General features: G+C 37.0%; 1 protein-coding gene across 1 annotated transcript in view; it reads right to left on the reverse strand.

Annotated features, from left to right (window-relative positions):
• Positions 1-20,714, reverse strand: part of scara5 (scavenger receptor class A, member 5 (putative)) — a 99,598-nt gene that overhangs the window by 28,589 nt on the left and 50,295 nt on the right. The window contains exons 8-9 of the mRNA XM_063495580.1: positions 12,548-12,628; positions 6,581-6,688 (exon numbers count right to left, since the gene is read on the reverse strand). Of these exons, the coding sequence (XP_063351650.1) occupies positions 6,581-6,688; positions 12,548-12,628 (189 nt within the window). The remainder of the gene's footprint in view (positions 1-6,580; positions 6,689-12,547; positions 12,629-20,714) is intronic.

The following is a 20,714-nucleotide window of genomic DNA, read 5'->3' on the forward strand; positions in this document are numbered from 1 at the left end:
TAGTAAATTTGTCATTACGAATAGAAATGTTGGTAAATACCTAAGTTTTTTTGTTCAGCTAGACTGAGTGATATTTGTCATATTTCATCCTACTTTATACAAAATAACAGAAACCAGGGATATGAGTTTAGGGATTAATCATGAATAACTGAAACTTGTAAAAATTGTAACAAAAAATCAAATCATTTTCAGTGTTTTCTGTCAAATTTTGGTTTAGTGAAAAGGGAAGGAGAGTTGTCTGTATCATAATATCCAATAAAATCCTGGTTAAAGTTAAAAGGGAAGCAAGCTATGCATAAACTGAACACAACCAAGACTGAATTACACACAGTGCCAACCGCAATGTAGCACAAAACGGGGCAGAAATGAGGTGAAAAAACAAGCAGGACCAAGAGCCATAACCCTCAGAGATGAGAGCAGCTCAACCACTGAGAGGTTTTAAAACATCTGAACCTTTTCTTCACTTCGCAATCATTTCCTCTCATTTGTATATTTTTAGCTAATGTCTCTTAAATCATGAGCCCTGTAATTGACTTCTCATACATGTGGCTACGCCCTGAATCCTCTTCTTAAATAAATTCTAAACATTGTGGTGTATATGTGAATATTAATGCAGAGAAGAGCTGAAAAACAAAATGAAAATGCACTGACAAAAATCTTTTTAAGGTAATTGCTTAGGCTATTACAACATGGATGGAAAAGTTAATGGGACACAAAACAGCGACATCACTGCAAGTAAAAATCCTTGCATTTGTGGTTTGTGTAAAATTACAGTACATTTACGCACGACACCTCTCCCCAATCAGAAGCTTGGATACGACTATGTCTCATTTGTTTTCATTTCAAAATATAATGTTATTCCAAATTCCCATGAATTAGCCATCCAAAGCTGGAGAGCATTTCAGTTTCAGTGCCAGTTGCTAACTCTCAGCCGTGAGGTTTAAAAACCACAAGTCTGTTTTTGTCATGAAGCAACGAGAGGATCGGCTTTGAATGGGCACTTATCCCACCTTTAATTTGGCCACAGTGTAGGTGCAAGCCGTGGTGGTCCTCAGCCACATGTGTTACAGCCTGTGTGTGTGTCTAAGCAGGGCAGCTAACGCTTTATACACACCCTCCACGTGACGTCCTCAGCCGTCAGTGTCACTTCTATCCTGACCACATCCTTAACAACTAAATAACACTGCAGGGAAAACCTAAACACAGTGGTGGGCTACTGCTGAGCCACAAGAGACAACAGATGCATCTGATTTAAACCCTCACTGAGTAATTTTGCATACTGGTGGTCCTGAAAGGCAGCAAAGGGTAAGATGAGGGGAATTTTGTAAGGTAATTTGAAGCCTTAGTACAAATATTTATGGTAACCCTCAGGATAAACTGCCATAACTTTGATTAGCATCACACTTTTCATCTAGTGCCAACAGCAAGTAAATTCTTAATTTATATTTTTGGCTTATGAACAAATACCTTTAATAAAAAACAAATGAGCCTCAGTTGTATTTACTATTTTGTGGTAATGAGCAAATTCAAGCATTACAGTGTGCTAAACCAATATGGTCCACTGTCACAGCTACACAACACCTACTAAAGATCAGTATATTCATTATCACTGCATGCCAGTAAGTAATGGCTCTAGACTTTTAATAATGTTTATGTTCAATGTGACCCATTGTGGTTTTCATTTTTTTTGTCAAAATGTTAAAATGTTAGATGTTCATGTCAGAAAAATTCTCAAGCCTAGTGACAACTGGCCAGTGGATTACGGTGCAAGTCAATGATGCATTTAAATAATATGGGTATTCCCATAAGGTTAATTCATAGAGGCACAGATGCCATAATCCCAGCAAACATGGCTTAAAGAGACCCTGACATAATGTTGTGCATGGTTGGCTGTGGCTCAGGTGGTTGAGTTTTACTAAAAAGTACTTTAAATGGTCAACTGAGGAGAAAGGTGTTATATAAGCACCTTTAAACTCTTTTCATTTGTATGACTAAAGTCTCATTTGTTGTACGGTGAACTTACAGTAACATGTCGGACTGTTAAAAGCATTATGTCTGACTGCCCCTTATGTCAGCCTTATAAACCATGTGATGCACAGTTAGCAAAGTAGCATAAGGGAGCAACAGGATGCGAGTTTAAGTCAACCTTGTGGTATACATTTTTTCCTCTTTCCACCAGCATGAAAGGAAAGAACTGTATGGTATATCAGCAAAAAATAAATAAATCAAAAATCACCTCATTGTTAGCACATACAGCAAAGACAAATATGAGCTAGACAGGGAAAATATTGTTATGCATTAATATAATTTTTTAAAATCATCTTTTGATATGGCAATCAAACATTTTTGGGAACTATAGACTAATAAGAATCATTAGGTTACTTACATATAAGCCTGAAACAAGGCCAAAAGTTTCAAAGTTCTGAGATAAATCTGTAAAGGTCAGGCTTCAAACTGCTCTTAATGCAAGGTTTCTATTTATTTAATTGTATGATCAGCTAACAACAGCTCTTTACTAATTTTGGCCAGCTGTAAATCTGAAAAGGTATGACAGCATGAGAGCCACAGAGAGACAAAAATAACATCTAGCTTATGAAAAAACATAAGACTAAAGACCCAAGCAGTTTTCCGTAAGTGTTGGTAGAAACCAAAGTGGAGTTGAAAGAAGTTGCTCTCCAGGGGCCAAATTGCTAAAATTGCTTTGTGTCTGCTTTATGTGTTATACAGTTTGCTAACACGTTAGCAGTAAACACTTCACAATGTCACAGCACTTCAGAGTTGTCAGTTTTTTACTGTCCCCCAGTGGCTAAAAAAAGTCCAGCTTTACGCACCCAGAAATAACATAAAATACTGTCAGCAACCACAACTGATCTGACAACCAAAGGAACAGCCAACACCTTCTGCAGTCCCTATATATTCTTCCCACTGTTCATCTATAAAAAACCATGAGACTTCACAGTGCTGTTTTTACAAGTTTTTTGTTTTCCCTCCTCCCTCCTGGATGACTGTCTTATACTGAGGCCCCATTCATAGCCGAGTCTCTCCAAAGCCTTCCTCCTTCACTGGTCTGTTAAACCTGAAACTCCACCACAGACGCGTAAAGCAGAAATACACACTGCTACAAACTACCGGGATCTAGATGTGTAGTTTCCCGTGTCCTTCACTTTACCTTCATTTTTGTTTTTTCTGTGTAAAATGGTTATTGGTGTGATGTTTTGTATTGCTCGCTACATAACTAACTTGCCAATCAAATGATGCAGACAATGCCAGAGTTTTTGTAGGTGACAATCTTTTCACGCCTGCTTGGTCATAATGGATGTAAAGTGAGTTTTCTTGTGTTTCTTCTAATTGCTTCAATCAGGCTTATGGCATGCTATTAAAATACAGGACATGTTTAGCAATAAATTATAATTCCCTCTACTTCTGATACATTTGATTCAAGATATGAGTGACAGGCAGTGGTAAAATATGACATGCTATCTGTATAAGAACAGCTTTTGTGAAACCCATGTTTGATGTAAAATCCTGTGACTTCATAGACTCACTTTTTACAGTAGTGGAACATGTCTGCTATCACTACGGATACATTATATTAAAGAGACATCACATAATGAGGAGATGTGGCACTCCTGAAATCTATGGAAAAACAAATAATGGAAGAATTGTTCTAATCCAATATATCCTCTGACCAAAGTTTATTTACATCTTCTTCTGCTAATACTTTTGGTGTGCACTTAAGGCAGGAGTGGGGGAACTCCAGGCCTCGAGGGCCGGTGTCCTGCAGGTTTTAGATGTGTCCCTGATCCAACACAGCTGCTTTAAATGGCTAAATTACCTCCTCAACATGTCTTGAAGTTCTCCAGAGGCCTGGTAATGAACTAATCATTTGATTCAGGTGTGATGACCCAGGGTGATATCGAAAACCTGCAGGACACTGGCCCTTGAGGCCTGGAGTTCCCCCACTCCTGCCTTAAGGAGTAAACAGCATTATGTGCCCTTTCCCTAGCATCCTCTTCATATGGCCTCCTTCTTTATAAATGTGATTTAAAGAACTGAAGGTTGCCATCGAGCATATCCATTATCCGTATCACTATTGTGTTGCATTGTGGTATAATTCAAGCTGATGAAGTGTCCGGTGCTTTCAAACTCGAATTTTCTACCTGGAATTAGTTCTAACAATGGGGTCTATTAGGAGACCCCACACTATGACCCTTCTGCCACCAGATATTTGGTTTTTGTCTCATTTTATCTTCTTCTCCTAGTGCTTTAGCATCTTTCTTCTCTTAAACACAATAAAAACAGTCTTTTACATTTGTATAAAATGAGCATGAAAAGGCACATTATTTTACACTATGTAAAAATGCCTAAAAAAATGGAGAGTTGAGTCATAACAGCTAAGTGCAGGAGACAACAGGTCCAAGATTTCAAGAGCTACCGGCCAACATTTGGACTGTGGGACTTAACACTGGACAATTCAGCCAAACCCAGATCTGATTGGCAACAGCTGTTGGCTAAAGACACATTACACGCATACATACACAATGACATGTCCACACAAGAAACGCATAGACTGCAGTGCCTTATCATATTAGTCACGGCTATGATTAATTCAGAGCTGTGTTTATCTCAGTGTGTGTTTGTTATCATTGGCGCTGTCCAGCCCCCCGATGGGGTTTATGTAGATTTAGAGAGATGATGAGAGAGTATAAAGACAGCAAATAAGAAATAACGACATAATGGACACTATCCAAGCTTAAAGATGGCATTTATCATTGTTCTCACATTGTGGAAAACATGTAAAAACATTTACAGAGTGGAATGGAAAACTACTGGTAAATTCCCCACACTGTATATAGTGATATACTGAGTTGTCAGACAATATTAGTTCTTCATTATGGATTTTGCCACATATAAAATATGATCCTATTATAATGATAAAGGTGTGTGGGCTCTATTCAAAAGTACCTTTAAATATGTTATTCAGGTTTCTGTGTCAGAATGTGGTTGAAATTTGTTTAAGTGCATGCTTCTTGGATCTTAATTTCCGTGGTAGATTTGGACGGGTTGTGTCATGACAACATGATGGATGGGGGCAGTAAGAAAAACTGGCTGGATTAGTGCATACTCTAAATGAGTACATACACACGCATCAACAAGTTTTCCTCTCTTTTTCTGACAGTTGTTCCATTGGAGCTAATAATATAGAAATATTGTTGCTTTCCAGCTGTTTAGTTGATAATCACGGTTTCTGGTAACATCCAATAATTTCTTGCATTTCATTGAATGGAAAACCTATTAGATAAGTAGAGACAGGTGTTTTGCTTGAATAAATGGGAGAGGATAAGCAAATATAGCTCCCATGGCTAAAGACAAAAAGCAAACAGTAGCACCTGTTGGTGATGTAAGAAGTGTTGTGTTCCTGATAAATCCTGGTAAGGAATTTTTTCAGTGACATAAAAGTCAACAAGTCATGGAGTCATCTGAGGACTGAGTCTTTCAGTAGGCAAGTGTTGTTAAGATTCATTTGTGATTTACACAAGACTACAGGGAGAAAAAGGATATCTGTACTGATGAGCTGCTGTGTGAGAGTATGACTAACTTATTTTAATGTGGCTACTGCTGTTGCTCCACAAACACACAACTGCCTACATTGTTTTAAAGCAAATATTGCACTCTATGTTGTTGTAATGAAAAAAAATTCTTTCTCTCTGGACAAGAGCGAACAGATTAACCAGAGAGCAAGAAGCAGAAATAACCTGCTAAGCCCACAATTTTTACTGTATAGGAATAATTTTACAATAAAATTGAAGGAAAATGTATCTTCTTCCAAACGATGTCTTTTTAAAAGCAGACACACTTATGCTGGTTGATCTGTACACATTTGACTAACAGTGCCATTTAGCTGTTCTTGCAGAAACTCCTTCTTTTGACTCACTTTAAAAAAAAAAAAGTAGGAACAAAAATAAACACAGATCTGCAGAGAAGATTTTCAGGATGCTCAGGGTTTTTAAACCAGGTTGATATGAGTTATGATTCAGATTTTAAAAGCTGTTTTGAGAAAGGAGTGCCAAGCCTGTTTCAAAGTAAGTGACAAAGAAAGTGGTAACTTATGCTTTTTGTAAGTGCTGCTTCACACACAACAATGAAAAGTGATGAGGTATGGTGGATTTGAATGTCACCATCTAATTGTTTGATTTGAATCTCTCTCTCTATGATTTGTTGATACTTGCCTATGTTTTCTTTCTGTGTCATGCTTGGAATGACCTTTTACACACATTCACCTTTTTGCTATACTTAAACATATACATGGGGGCATCAGGGGCCACTCGATACTTTGATACGTAGATTGAAATAGTCAGTGATATCAATCTATTGACCTTCTGACTGGTATATGACCCTCACAGTTACCTGCGAAGGGATGGCAACCTTCTAGCAGCTCTGTATTGTATGCTCTTGCTTTTCCAGTACTTGGCTTTCTCATATTTGCATGCATAAATATCAGTGAGCTCATAAGATCAGGCCAAGTTAATTAGTATTAAACTCCAAACTATTAATATCACGACTCGCACCACAAATGTACCTTTAGGCCCGGCAGGTCCAACGTCTCCTTTTTCTCCCGGCATGCCATCGACCCCACCAGACCCTTTCATTCCCCGAGGGCCCTGGTTGCCTTTTTCTCCGGTAAATCCTGAAACACAAACAGACAATCATGAAAAAAACAAAAACAAAACCTGCCTGTATTTTGCAACTGCCTAAAAAGGCCAGAGACCTCACACATATGGACTATTTTGTACACTTTCTTCTCTTACTGGCAGCCAGAATGGAGCTACTGAGTCAACAGACAGGCAAACTTGATGACACACTGATTCTTCAGCTTGCAGATCTGTACTGCAATTCATGTGGAAAAAGAAAAGATGTGGAAGAATGGATGAGGATGAAAAGAATTATAAACTCTAGAGGGGAGTGAAGATTTTATCGCCTGAGTGTCAGCACTAACTGAACTAGACTGGAACATACTTGATCTAATCATGGTTTTCATTAGCTGTAATGTGGATACGTGGTGTAAATAAACAATTACTGAATTTCTGTTAGGGTCCAGTCATCAGGTCTCCCAGTCCTATCTATGTCATTCCAACACAGCAAACAAACTCTATATTATTCTTTAAAGTGTATTAAGGTTTTGGAAGTCCTGTTAATATTAGTCCTGCTCATGTTCCACCATCTGGAATACACGAAAAACATCTTTTGTTTTGCTCCTAAAACATATCCACTCCATACCCCGTGGCATACAATGAGAACATTTGTTTAGAGTAAGCACAGTGAAATGTCTCAAAATTAGTGTGGTAATGAGTTATTGATTATACCGCTGAGGTAAGAGAAATCTTTTTAAAATGTCGCTGTGTTCTGACACGCTCTGATTACACTGTTGTGACTGTTCAGAAATAAGAATAAAATAATTAGGCATTAGAGCCAGAAACGCAAAATAAACCAATGATGGATGAGGCCATATAACTCAGTTTAACTCAAAAAACCCACTGGGAAAATGCTATCTATCATAATTGGGATCCAGGGCAGAAATGTTCTTTTTATTCTGCAGACGAGTCCAACTGGACTGCTCCACATGTCAAGCGTCCTGCTGGATGTGATGACAGATTCCTTTGGCTTCAGTACAAGTGGAGCAACAGAACTCCGTGTAGCGCAATATAAACACAATGTGTAGATCTGGGTTATTAGAATTGATTATTCTTTTTAGAACCGGAAACAACAGTCAACATAAAATAAACAGATAACATAAACTAACATTGCTAAGGTCATTAATTTGAACAATAGGCAAAAAAAAAAAAAAAAAAAAAAAAGAACAATAGGCAGTGTTGGGAAGGTTACTTTTAAAATGTATTCCACTACAGATTACAGAATACAGGCCCCAAAATGTATTTTGTAACGTATTCCGTTACGTTACTCAATGAGAGTAACGTATTCTGAATACTTTGGATTACTTAATATATTATTATGCTTTTTACAACTACATGAATGTACTATTGCTGTGTGATTTATTACTATTACTGAAGGACACTCGCCATACCAATACCAACTAGATTTTTAAATCTTGATATAAATGAGTAACAGTAGGTTGACATTAGGCAAGCCTGCACTTTTTGCAGCGATCTCGTGTAGAAAACTATTCCGCGCGTATCTAAAACGGGTCTGCGGCTCCGAACTATAGTAAAGGGACCTCTGGCTCATACGTCGGGTTCCGTGTCGGGCTCGTAGCCGAAAACTAGCTTTACTTTGTTGTCTGGGTCAACTTTGCTACCAAGAGACAGAGAGAGGCGTTGAAAGGCTGCTCCAACAGAACTTATTGTTTGGGAGAAAAACAGGAACACAGTGTACAGTTGACTCTTAATAGCTTACTTACAGCTGGGCTCGTCAGGCACTCTTTTTGGCTGCAGTGGTTATTATTATATTTACATGCTTCCAGCTCCCGTTTCTGCTCGGTGACAGCTCGTACTTTTCTACTCTCCTTTTTCTCCCTCCCTCGTGCTCACAGACACACAGCGGGTATGGCAGTCCATTCTCCCTGCAGCGCCGACTACACTACCCATGAGGCTACATTCTTTAGTGATGTAACTGTAACACTCTGCCTATTGCCTTCATATTAAATAATCTTTGTGAATAATTTTTAAAAATATTTTTTCAAGTATTTTTAATACTTTTACAGTTAGAAAGTACTGCATCTGATTGAAGAAGTAGAAAGTAATTATCAGAAGTAACATTCTCCTAGTGGAAGAACAGCCTCAGAATTGGACCTGTAAGGTTGTGTGGTTGACTTTCTTCTTGGTAAACACAGTAAAAAGATATACAACTTGGATATATAAGAGACACACCAGCATACAAGTAAAAGCATTTCACGTCATGTTGTACATGGAGTCCTCAATGTGTTTTAACATTTCAACACAATGAATGTAATGGCAAATGCAGTTTGTCCTTTATGCCCAAAACAAGAAAAGCAGAACTGAACCAAGATTCAAGGTTATGGGAAGCTTCAGTTTACAAGACACCAAGTTCCTGTAAAGAGCTAATGTGTGTAATGGGATTCATAAAGACTTGACATCAGATTATGTCACAAGCATAAAAAATATTTATTTTCATAGTATAGATGGAGAAAATGTGTGTTTTAGGAGTGTTTGGTGAAATAGATGATTAAAATACCCCGTTTTCACCACCAGAAGTGCTACAGAGCAATGATTTTTATGTATAGGCCACTGGTTTGTCTATTTTCTCAAGATGATGTCTAGTTTTTCAGGATTGTGTGTGTGCTACAGTAGACTGTGTGCTACAGTAGTAATCATAAAGTATGAATCAGAAATTGTTCAAAATAAATTTTAAGCTGTAAGTTGACTTAAGCTTATTGCATATATTTTGTTTTTGATAATAATGTTTGTGAATAAAACTCCAGCTATTCATTTTTGTTCTTAAAAGTAATTTGAGTAAATGGCATGTTTAGGATGTACTGAAAGTATTTATCTCACACAGATAACACATCAAATGTTTCGCTTGAGTAAATCTAAAATTTTAAGAAAAAAAAAGTCACTTTCCATTTGATGGCAGTAACATGTAAGGAAGTGGTATAAAAAAACCCAGCACACTTTCTCAGTTTAAACATTTGATTTGTTTTCTGTGTTCTGTTGTTAATAACATATAGGTTTATGTCACTTGCGAACCATTCTTTTTGGGAACTAGAATAATTCATATACCACTCCATCTGTTGAAATACAAAACTGTCATTCATGACACAAAACAAAAACTGAAGGTTTTGTTTTGTGCTTTATTACTGCTAACATTAACAAAGGCTGATTGACAGTCATCTTGTCTAATTGGTAGTCCAAGTAGTCAGTGGGTGCAAAGCATGAAGGAAGGAAGTAATGTGTCAGCAAAAGAAAATGTATTTAGCAGATTTGTTAGACCTCAGGGATGCAAAGAGCCTGCTTCGGTAAGAAACACTGCATGTTAAGTTAACTGTCCTCTCTTTTAATTGGTGAAGATATTCCCACACTGTTTTGGTCTGTTCAGGTTGGATTTTCATAGTCTTTTGTAAGTGCCTTTATGTTTGTATTCATTAAAAAAAAAAAAAAAGGAAATGCATGTTAACAAGCACTTAAAGTCATCATGCACATATGTCAGATTTAGCCACATAAGCTAATTTTCATCTATAGTCTGGTAAGTTGATACAATATTAGACAAAACCAAACATTGAGAAGCATGTGAACATACATAAAAGACAAAAACACATACTCCTATAACAGATTAAATTGTGTAAAAATCATTGTATGTAGCAGGATAGTAGTAGCGTAGTATATTTTCTCAGTTGACCAGTTTCCATATTCGGTCAAAACCTCCTGCAGACTGTATTGCTAAGCTCTCATCCTGTCTTTATGTCTTTGGACTATTAAATTTGAATTAATATGTTTTTCCATTTTATGCTGTACATTGTATTATGATTGCTTAGACTAATTTGGTGTAGTCTGGTATGACCTGCAGGAATTTGTTGGTTGTTAGAAATGTTAAGAATTTAAGGAAAATAGCTTTAATTGAGTCAAACAAAAACAGCTGAACCCATCTCCCCTCTAAAAAGCCTTTTTTCACTGAAGTTAACATTAGGGGTTTAATTTTTCTGTCTTTGCTTTGGTCTTGCAGAGGGTTTGGTTCCATTCACTTTGCTAGGCCTTTGTAAACACTCACGTTAGTGATTCTTTTTTTTCTTTTTTTTTCACTTTTTCCTGGAACTATGGGCTGAGATGGGAGGGGGGGTTCCCCTTTCAACAGGAAGATAATGCTTCTTGGAAATGTTCATTTTCAGCCAGGGAATGTGGATGGATGATGACAGGAGACAACCTGAGGGGTGATGATTCAAGAGGTACCAAGCTGAAAGGGGGACCCAGAACATCTGGAATCATGCTGTTGTTGTTTGTATCACACCGTATCAATGAAAAATAGCCATGTCATGTTTCGGAGCTGCTCACTGTGAATGCATGAAGGTTTAAGCTGTATTGTTGGGGGAATTACCTGCAAGACTAAGACAGATGACACGTCTCACTGGCCCTGTGTAAAAATAAATCCCCACCCAAAGTCTGCACTTTGTTTTCTTAAGCAGCTTTATATGACCTTTAATTCTTTCCACTCATAGTGTTATTAATGCAACTGCATGTAACATAACCAGAGGGAGCTTAAAAACAGAAAGTGTCTAATTTTTCATCTGTCGTGTCACTCAAACATAAATCCTGGTGTTCCAAAAAAGTCTTGTATCTCTTAAATTTGAGATATTTACATATATAGTTTAGCTATATTTTATAGATCATATGGAACCTTTCTTTGTGGAACCTTCACGCCAAGACCCTTCCTTACCCTCCTTTCTTTTTTGTGTTCAGATAATTTGTCTTCCAAAGCTTGGAAACTACATCAACGCCCACAAGTTAAGCAGATCAGGATGAAGGTTTGGAGTATTGTAGCATTTAAATCCATCTATTTTTTACATTTCTATACCTTCTACTTGAAGGAAGATTAACCTCCTAGGACCTGGCGTCCACATATGTGGACATCACATTTTGGGATGTCTAGAACAAAATAATACATTTTGCTCCACAAGGGTCTGATATCCAGTTACGAGGACATTATACTGCCACTGTTCTATTGAAATTTAAAATGAATGTCCTCCTATGTGGATCTCATTTCTCTCATAAACAAAAATCAGGTAAAAAAAAAAAATCTGGAAATTCTTTGTTTTTACATTCATCAGGTCCCAACGTGCCCAAATATCAAAGAGAAATTAAAAATGCATGCCATGAAAGAGTTCGGGTCTTTGGAGGTTAATCTAGATAAAATACAGATAAGGACTAGATAAGTTTATTTTAACTAGATAAAAATAAACTTTAACATATCTTCATGAGGGAACAATTTCTTTTTATCTGCTTTTGTTCACAGACATGTTTAAAAAAAATTTAATATCCTGAAATCACCACATTCTGAGTTGCTATTTTAAATGTTTAAACAGTTCAAAATGAATATACAATATGTGCTTTTAGAGACAGTTTATCAATCTGACTCAGGTTAGAAACTTATGTGGAGAAAAGCTGGTCAAGACAAAAGGATATAAAGGATATTAAAAAAAAAAAATGTAGGAAAATCACCATACGCCTAGAGTAATAAATCATTAGAATCAAGTTGTTTGGATGCCTGCTCAATCATCCAGGTAAGGAAATCCCAAAAAAGTGGATTCTGTTCATCTGGATGTGTTTTCAATTGACTTTTTCAGTCTGACTTCTTCAGTCTCCTGAAGAAGTCAGACTGAAGACATGGATAATTGATGACACATTTCTCCCATTGAAAACACTACGTCCAAATAAACAGAATCAACTTTTTGGAATTACGGAATCAAGTTATTTAATCGTCATGGGATTTGTGACACCTTTTACGGACTAATTTTCTATTGGAGCAGTAACTGAAAACTTCACTATGAAATGTTTCTCAGTAAATGACTGGTCGTACTCACCTCTCAAGCCAGTCAAACCAGGAACCCCAGGGGGCCCCAATTCTCCAGTGTCCCCTTTCTCTCCCTTAGGCCCTGGAGGTCCTGTATAAAGAAGAAAAAAAATATTTTGTAATAAATAATTTGAATGCTGCAAGACAACTTGTCTTCAATAGGAGGCACACTTCTTTAAAGCTTTTCTCTCTTTTTTAAAATGTAAAATTAAGTAATATGTTGACAAAGAGACAAATCATCAGTTTGTTAGTGATTTTATGTTTATGTTTTTATGCAAACAAAGATAATCCCATTTAAAACAGAACTATTTTGTAATGATGTTGAGTCAGAAACATAGATTTAAGTAATATAAATAATGCTTTTCATGTTGTGCCTATATGTGATGTTTCTGTTGCTTTACTAAAAGATTTAACAGAACTTTAAATGAAAATAAGTCACCTGTTATCTTGAGGTCTGAAAAAGGCTACAAATAACTTTTTTTATTGATGACCTGCTGAGGAAATATCTTTTCTTGGAGATTAAATAAGAGCTTTTTGACTTATAGAAAGTGCATTAGGGTTAATTATACATTAAAAGTATGCTTTATGGTGCCTTCATTATTATTATCTAGCATGTTGGATGAGGAACATGTAGATTATCCCCTGAAAAGTTAATACATGGAACCAGACCTTTAATGCAGGCAGATAATAACTTTATTCATGTCACAAAACTATATTTATATTTGGTACAGAGCCTATCACACACAAAAAGTGACATATCTGGCAAATGAAGGCCAAAGTGGGTCTTACAACTGGGCTAGGGCTTCGGTCCAAGCATTTGTTATACTTGGAGGACTCCAGAGACTGAGTGAGAAAAGTCAAATAAAGAGAGAAGGAGAGCGAGAGGAGAGATCTGGCTACAATGAAAACCACATGTTAAACAAGGTGGACCACAACTTGGCTTGTGAGAAAGCTGAGAAATCTGAGGACTTGTTAGTGTCCTGTGGTTCTGATCCTTCATGACTCTAATTTGCAGGTTTCTGATTTAAAGAATAGGTATAAGCTGCAAAAACATGGTCAAAAAATCCTCAACTAGTGGGTTGAGGATTTTGTATTTTTGTCTCCCAATTATGACAAATTGCTATACAAAATAAAATAAAATACAACAATTAAAACAGTATAAATGGATAAAACTAAATAAAAGCAAACCTTCACAAGTTAGTCTTAGGATCTGTGAACACCGTTGATACCTTTAAAAAGAAGTTTAGGTCCAATGAGAGCGAGTTCCACAACTAGGGAGTCACAATCACAAACCTGCATTCTTTTTTTGTCCTTAAGCTGGACCTATGTACAACCAACAAGCACTGAAAAACCTAGTAGTTACTTATAGATGTAGTAGTTCACTAATATAAGGACAGATTTGAATGTGATCCTCGAAGAATCAGTGTCACATGGAAGCTTTTGGTGCACCTGGTGAGAAGACTTGCAGCAGCATTCTGGACTATTTCTAAGTGATCCAGGGATGATTTTCGCAGGCATAGGAATAATGAATCACAATAATTAGGGCATGATGAAATAAAAGCATGTGTAATCAGAATATACTTAATACTGCCAATGTTCTGCAGATGATAAAAACACATTTATACGATACAGCCAACATTCTTATCAAAACTCAATGCCTGATCAAAAGTAACACCCAAATTTCTCACAGTCAGGAGAAATGAACATGAAATGCGTCCAAAATTCTCAATAACTGTGGAAATGAAGTTGTCAGGGGCACAGATAAGAACCTCCGTTCTTATGTTAGTATTTAAAGACAGATGTTTGGCTTCCATCCTGTTCTTTATAACATGGATGCAGTCCTGAGGACAGAAAACTTGGCTACATTCTGAGGTTTAAATTAAATGTACAACTGGATATTATCTGTGTAACAATGAGATGCCTTCAGAGGTATTCAGGATGTGTCCAAGTGGACGCATATACAAAGCAAACAAGACAGACCCCAGAACCGTACCTTGGGGCACACCACAAAGTAAAGTTACAGGAGTGGAAACAAAATTAGAAGAAACAACTGAAAAGCTCTTGATATATTCGAATATAATAAGAGCTTAAGTCTCTTAATTAGAATATCATTATCAGCTGTGCCAAAAGCAGCAAAGTCAAATGTGACCAGTCGACTTTATGGCTTTTTAAATTGTGAAATTGCCAAGAAGGACATGTATTTTGAACTTCCATCTCAAGAGAGTCTGAATTTCCTTCTGAATGTGAAATAATTAGGTTATTAGGGAATAGTTTAATTGGACGGGTGCACTTAAGATCAAACTGGACTGGGTGAAGCCTATGAACCTAAATGAGTTTGACACCACTAAATTAGTCGTAAAAGTGACGTGAATTAAATTGGCTTGATTACAGCTGATAAAAACACATCAGGCATTTTAAAGTCATGACAGGCAGATGACCAAATGATGAATTGGAATGATGAAAAATCAGCTAACTGATCTGTAATAAAAACTATATTTAAATGCAGTACTTGTTAAATTAGGCAAAGGACTGAATCTACAATGTCTACATAAATATTTTAGAAAGTGATGTGTCAGAAAAGGTTTCCATTAAAGCCTTTGTGCACACGTCCCAACTAGATTTGCCATAAATAATCCCCTTTTCACTCAGTCAGTAATTCCTTTAAAACAGACAGTCAGCAGTGAATAACTGAATTTTGAACTAGCGATTTTCTTTAATCCCACAATTTTTCTTTGGACACACACGCACATTTTTTTTGTTTTTGGTCAAAATACTGACAGCCCAACCATTACTTCAGCTTTAGGCAATCGGAGTACAGTCCTTTTAAAAACCAAAACGAAAAACAAACTACACCCTTATTGCTTCCATTGGAGTTACTGAAGGTAAGAAGCAGCATGCTGACTGTGCAATGTTCAGAGAAACTGCTAAAACCTCAGAAGCTACATCTCAGACACTACAAGCCACAGTTACCATGTTAAAGTTCATGACAGCAAAATCAAGTAAAATTAAGGCTGATTTGGAAGTGTTGCCAGAAGAAACTCAAAGTGAAGATCCACTATGCATAGCACAGCCTATAAGCACATAGTTCATGTCAGCATGGTGGTGGAGAGGGGAAGATTTGGGCTTGTTGTGCAACCCTGACCAGGACCTGGATACAGTCATTGAGTTGATCTTGAACTCCTATACATGCCAAAGAATTCCAGAGTCAAATGTAAGGCCAACTGTCCGACACCAGAGTCATTGTGTTATGACAATGATCCCAAGAAATCGACAACAAAATGACTGAAAGATAAAAAGGATCAAGGTGTTGCAATGGCTCACAGTCCAGATCTCTACTCTGAAAATAGGGACAGCAGGACCTTCAGAGAGCTATGCATAAACTGATGCTGCAATGGCAATGAACTAAAGCAATGTTAAAAATATGTTATAAACGATTATTTCACTGTATAGTCTTGTGAAACTTTTCGTTTTCACATGACTGAGACACATTAAATACAGTTTTGCCTTTCTAGTGTGGGTTAAATTTAGGTTTAATACATATGATGGCCCAGACCTCATGGGGATAGAAAGATTTGCTGCTGGTAAGCAATAAATCAATACATTTGAAAGGAAGTACATCCAAGCAGGACATGCTGCTCATGTCTGAATCCCTATCACATCCACTCATAGTAACAAAAATGCACTGACACCAGCCAACAGGCTTTTGGCTTTTAAGCCTAATCTTTTGAGAAGACATTTTACTCTGGTGGTCTGTAAAAGTTTGTTTAAGCAGAGCTTCACATTATTAATCTTCTGGCTCTCGGAGACACTAGTCAGCTGACAGGGTTTCAACAATAACAAGCCCAGTGGCCCCTCCTGGATCAGCCTGAAAACATCTGACAGCTCGGTCCAAGAATACAATTCCAGTGAAGAGTTCAGGCGCCTCCGTCCAATATCCAGTCTTGTTACAAATCTGAAGTGTGGCGCAACAGCTCGTTTTGTTTTGTCTACACATGTGCAGTCCAGAAAAAAAATCATCTAATTTACCACAATAACAAATGACACAAGGCATCACCTGTGTTGATGTTAGTTGAGAATACAGGATGTTGTAGCAAAGAACAGACACATCTGTTTGCAGAAAGTGGCTGTATGGATGTAAGTGGACGGGATTATTTTATAAGAAGTGACTCATGATGGAGGCTTTAGAGCCAAAGTGTTTCTACACAGTGTCTCGGCTATTGCACAGTGATACTACACTGATATAGTAAAAAATATATCTGAATTTAATACAAGTATGAATAATGAGCCTTCTCTATTTGTTCCCATGCTTGCTTTATGTTGAACATTAATTGGAGGAAACAAGGAATTTGATCTGGGAATTTCTTTCATCACACTTTTAATCAAGAATATGGAGCTTCATAAATTGTATCATTCCTACTTTATCTGGAACACATGTTTAGTACACTGGCCTTGGAGGACAAAGTGAGAGTGAAAAAATTAGAAAAGGAAACAAGATCTTAATCCAAAACACAGGAAAAAACAAACACAAAAAGATTTGGCTGACATTTTTTGTCATATTCATTTATATAGATTAAAAAAACCCCCAAACAAAAAGACCCCCAACAACAACTAACCATTCAGATCCTGAGTATGTTTATCCAATGCTGGACAACATCTACTGGCATGCTGAGGAGAACAGTCTTTTGGTGATCTATTGCTAGCTAAATGTAAGTAAATATTAATAATAAAAAAAACTACAGACGCTATGTGGCCTAGAGTACCAGCACCAGAAAACAGTGAGTCACATTATTATGGCTTTTACAAATGACCTCTCATTTGGTGGTGTCCTTAAGCAATGAAATGTGGGGCTGCTCATGAATAGCAGCAACAATCCACACACACATTAACAGAGTGAAGTCAAATAGGCAACATGTGAAAACACACAAAGATACATGCACACTGCTGTCACAGTGAAAGATAGTTATGAAACCCGAGTAGACAACGCTTGCTTCATGCCAATTAAACACTGGCATGGCTAGAATACATGGTAACATACACAGAGACAGAGAGTGGAGAAAAGTTGTAATGACACAACAAGAGAGGAGGGATTAGGAACAAAAACATGGAAAAACCATGAAAAAACAAAAAAGAGAGGAAAGTGCCGCTGTTGAAGGGCACAGACAGGCTGTTATAAAGTTATGTCATTGCACCAATCTTAGAATATTTTCTTTATAATCCTGAGACATATGTTTACATTTTTGTTGTTTAGACCTCTAAAGGTGGAGACTCCACAGACCTATGAGCTCATACAGATTATAAAAAGATATTTAACACAAAAGAGTGAAAAAAAAGTCAGACTGGTTTTAATGTGAACTTTAAGAAATTTTTGTTCTTTTTTTAATCCTAAAACTGTAATTGAACACAGATAGCTGTGACCAAAAATGGGGTATTTGTATAACCATAAATGAATTATCTGTGAGAGAAATGTAACTCATTTAAATGTCAGTATGTTGTTTGATTGAAAGTCATGTGGTGATAAGCCCCAGTGACATTTTTTACAATTAACCTCCTAAGACCCGAACTCTTCCACGACATGCATTTTTAATTTCTCTTTGATATTTGGGCCTATTGGGGCCCGATGAATGTAAAAACAGAGAATTTCCCGATTTTTTTTTTTACCTTATTTTTGTTTTTAAGTAAAATGAGAGCCACAAATGAGGATATTCATTTAAAATTTTGATAGAACAGTAGCAGTATAATGTCCTCGTAAGTGGATATCAGGCCCATGTAGAGCAAAATTGAGTATTTTGGTCAAAATAACAAAAAATGTGATGTCCACATATGTGGACGGCAGGTCCTAGGAGGTTAAATACTGAAACGTGTTCACAGAAAATAGTTTTTTTAAGCTGAGATTGTGGAGTATGAAAGAATTATGCACTTAACACAATTACACACACTTTACTAATGAAAAGGTTACATGATGCAAACTGAAGGATTCAATATTTTTAAACTCGACGAATGAATAGGAGAAGAAAAAACAAAAAACTTCCCAGCCTGATTTTTGCTGCTTTGTTTGGCAAAAACAAAAGAAAAAAATCCCTGACCTAACTGTTGGATTTAATAGCTGGAAAATGTGTGTGTACTGTGAGTAAACTGATGTTGCACTGACCTCTTTTTCTTACAAAATCAATTAATATGACAAAAAACCAGAAAAACCAGAAATTTTGATCATATTTCCCATAAAAGTCTCTTCCATCAGGTTCAACTTCACTGAACTCCAGACATTATGCCTAGTTTGAAGGAACAATAATCAGAAGCTCGACTGGTCGATGTTTTGAAATATTACAAATGTTCTGTTGTTTCAAATGATTGAAATCAAAAGAGAATTAACACAAGAGTATAGATTCCACATTTCCATATCCTTCGTACTTGAATCCACGTTGGCCTTGAAGTAATTACTGAAAGTTCATTACTGAACTTGAAAATACCGTTTAACAAAAAAAGCATATTCGTCTTTAGTTCCTTTTGTATCGTGTGGAAAATCTTCGGTTAGCTCAGTCAGATCAATCTTAAAGATCACATTAGATCAGATTATTGAATAAGAATGAGCTGTAGATTTACCACACACTGACAGCCTAACAAAAATTCTTAACTTACATTATTCAAGCTGTAGAATTCGCTTCATTCCCTTACTTAAGAAGCCAGGCTCAGATATTTCAGTAATGTCAAATTTTAGACCCATCTCTAAACTTCCTTTTCTGAGTAAGATCTTGAAAAAAGGTTGTTCACACTCAGCTGATGGATTATCTAAACAACTCTCAAATGTTTGAAGTTTTTCAGTCCGGCTTTTGGACATTTCATAGCACAGAGACAGCTCTCATAAAGGTTATGAACGATATTCTGGTAGCGACGGACTGTGGTAAACATGTGGTGCTTATACTACTAGATATGACTGCTGCATTTGACACAGTGGATCACGACCTGCTGATCTCTCGATTACAGCATTGTGTGGGCATTTCTGGCTTGGCACTCCTGTGGATAAAATCATATCTCTCAAACAGGAGCTTCTGTGTTAAGTTGGACTCGTCATCGTCCTCTGTGGCCCCTCTGTCATGGGGTGTACCACAGGGATCTATTCTTGGGCCATTACGGTTTTCATTGTATCTCCTGCCACTGGGTGCGATCTTTCGTAAACACAAAGTTTCATTTCATCTATATGCTGATGATTGCCAGCTTTATCTTCCTTTCAGTCATTCTGATAGCTCCCCAATTAGACTCCTGCTTGATTGCCTTAGTGATGTTAAGTCATGGATGGCTCAAAACTAGGGCTGTGCGATATGACCAAAATCTCATATCCCGATATAAGACATCTATCGTCCCGATAACGATATAAATCACAAAAATTTAACATTTTCTGTAAATTCTGTGAATCTCGGGCAACTCGACTTGCGTGAAGTGTTTCCAGCTGGGCGTCGTGTACCTGGAGTCAAGTGTTTTAACCGATGCATGGAACCGATACATTTTTAGACATAAGTTGTAACGGCCGCTGTTTCTTTGTGAGTATTTATTACACGGCGTGCTGCGGGGAAAAGCCTGTTCTAACGTTTGAGTCTAAGGTTTATTGTTTAGCACCTGACGGCTCTCTTTTGCTTTTCATCCGTAAATATTCTGCATACTCTTTCACGTGATTCAGTTTATTTTGAAAAGTCTCAACAGGATCTTGAGCTTTATTGTGAAAGGTTTATGTGGAAAATAATCAAGCGGACACGCGGTGGTTTTACCGTCGTTGTTGCTAACGACAACGCATAAAAACAGGCGCTTGTCCGTCTGTAGTGTGGTTATATTAAATATAAGAGAAAGAGAGAACTTTAAGAAATTATTATAGCCACTACAGTGACCTTCAAAACGATGAAAAAATATTGCTGTAAACAGTTTATTTTGCGACACCACGAAACAAACGATAGCGTAAAATGAAACGATAGACGTTTTGATATCGTCATCCGATATATATCGTTATATCGAACAGCCCTGCTCAAAACTTTTTAAATTTTAATGAACGTAAAACGGAAGCAATTCTGTTTGGCCCGAATCGTTCCTCTGATATCCCTGATGTTGACCTTGCTGCTCTGACCCCTCACCTGAAGAGCTTGATTACCAATCTTGGGTTAAAAATCGACTCTGCACTTACCTTTGATGGC

Source organism: Pelmatolapia mariae, linkage group LG15, assembly GCF_036321145.2.
Source record: "Pelmatolapia mariae isolate MD_Pm_ZW linkage group LG15, Pm_UMD_F_2, whole genome shotgun sequence".
NCBI classification, from domain to species: Eukaryota; Metazoa; Chordata; class Actinopteri; order Cichliformes; family Cichlidae; genus Pelmatolapia; species Pelmatolapia mariae.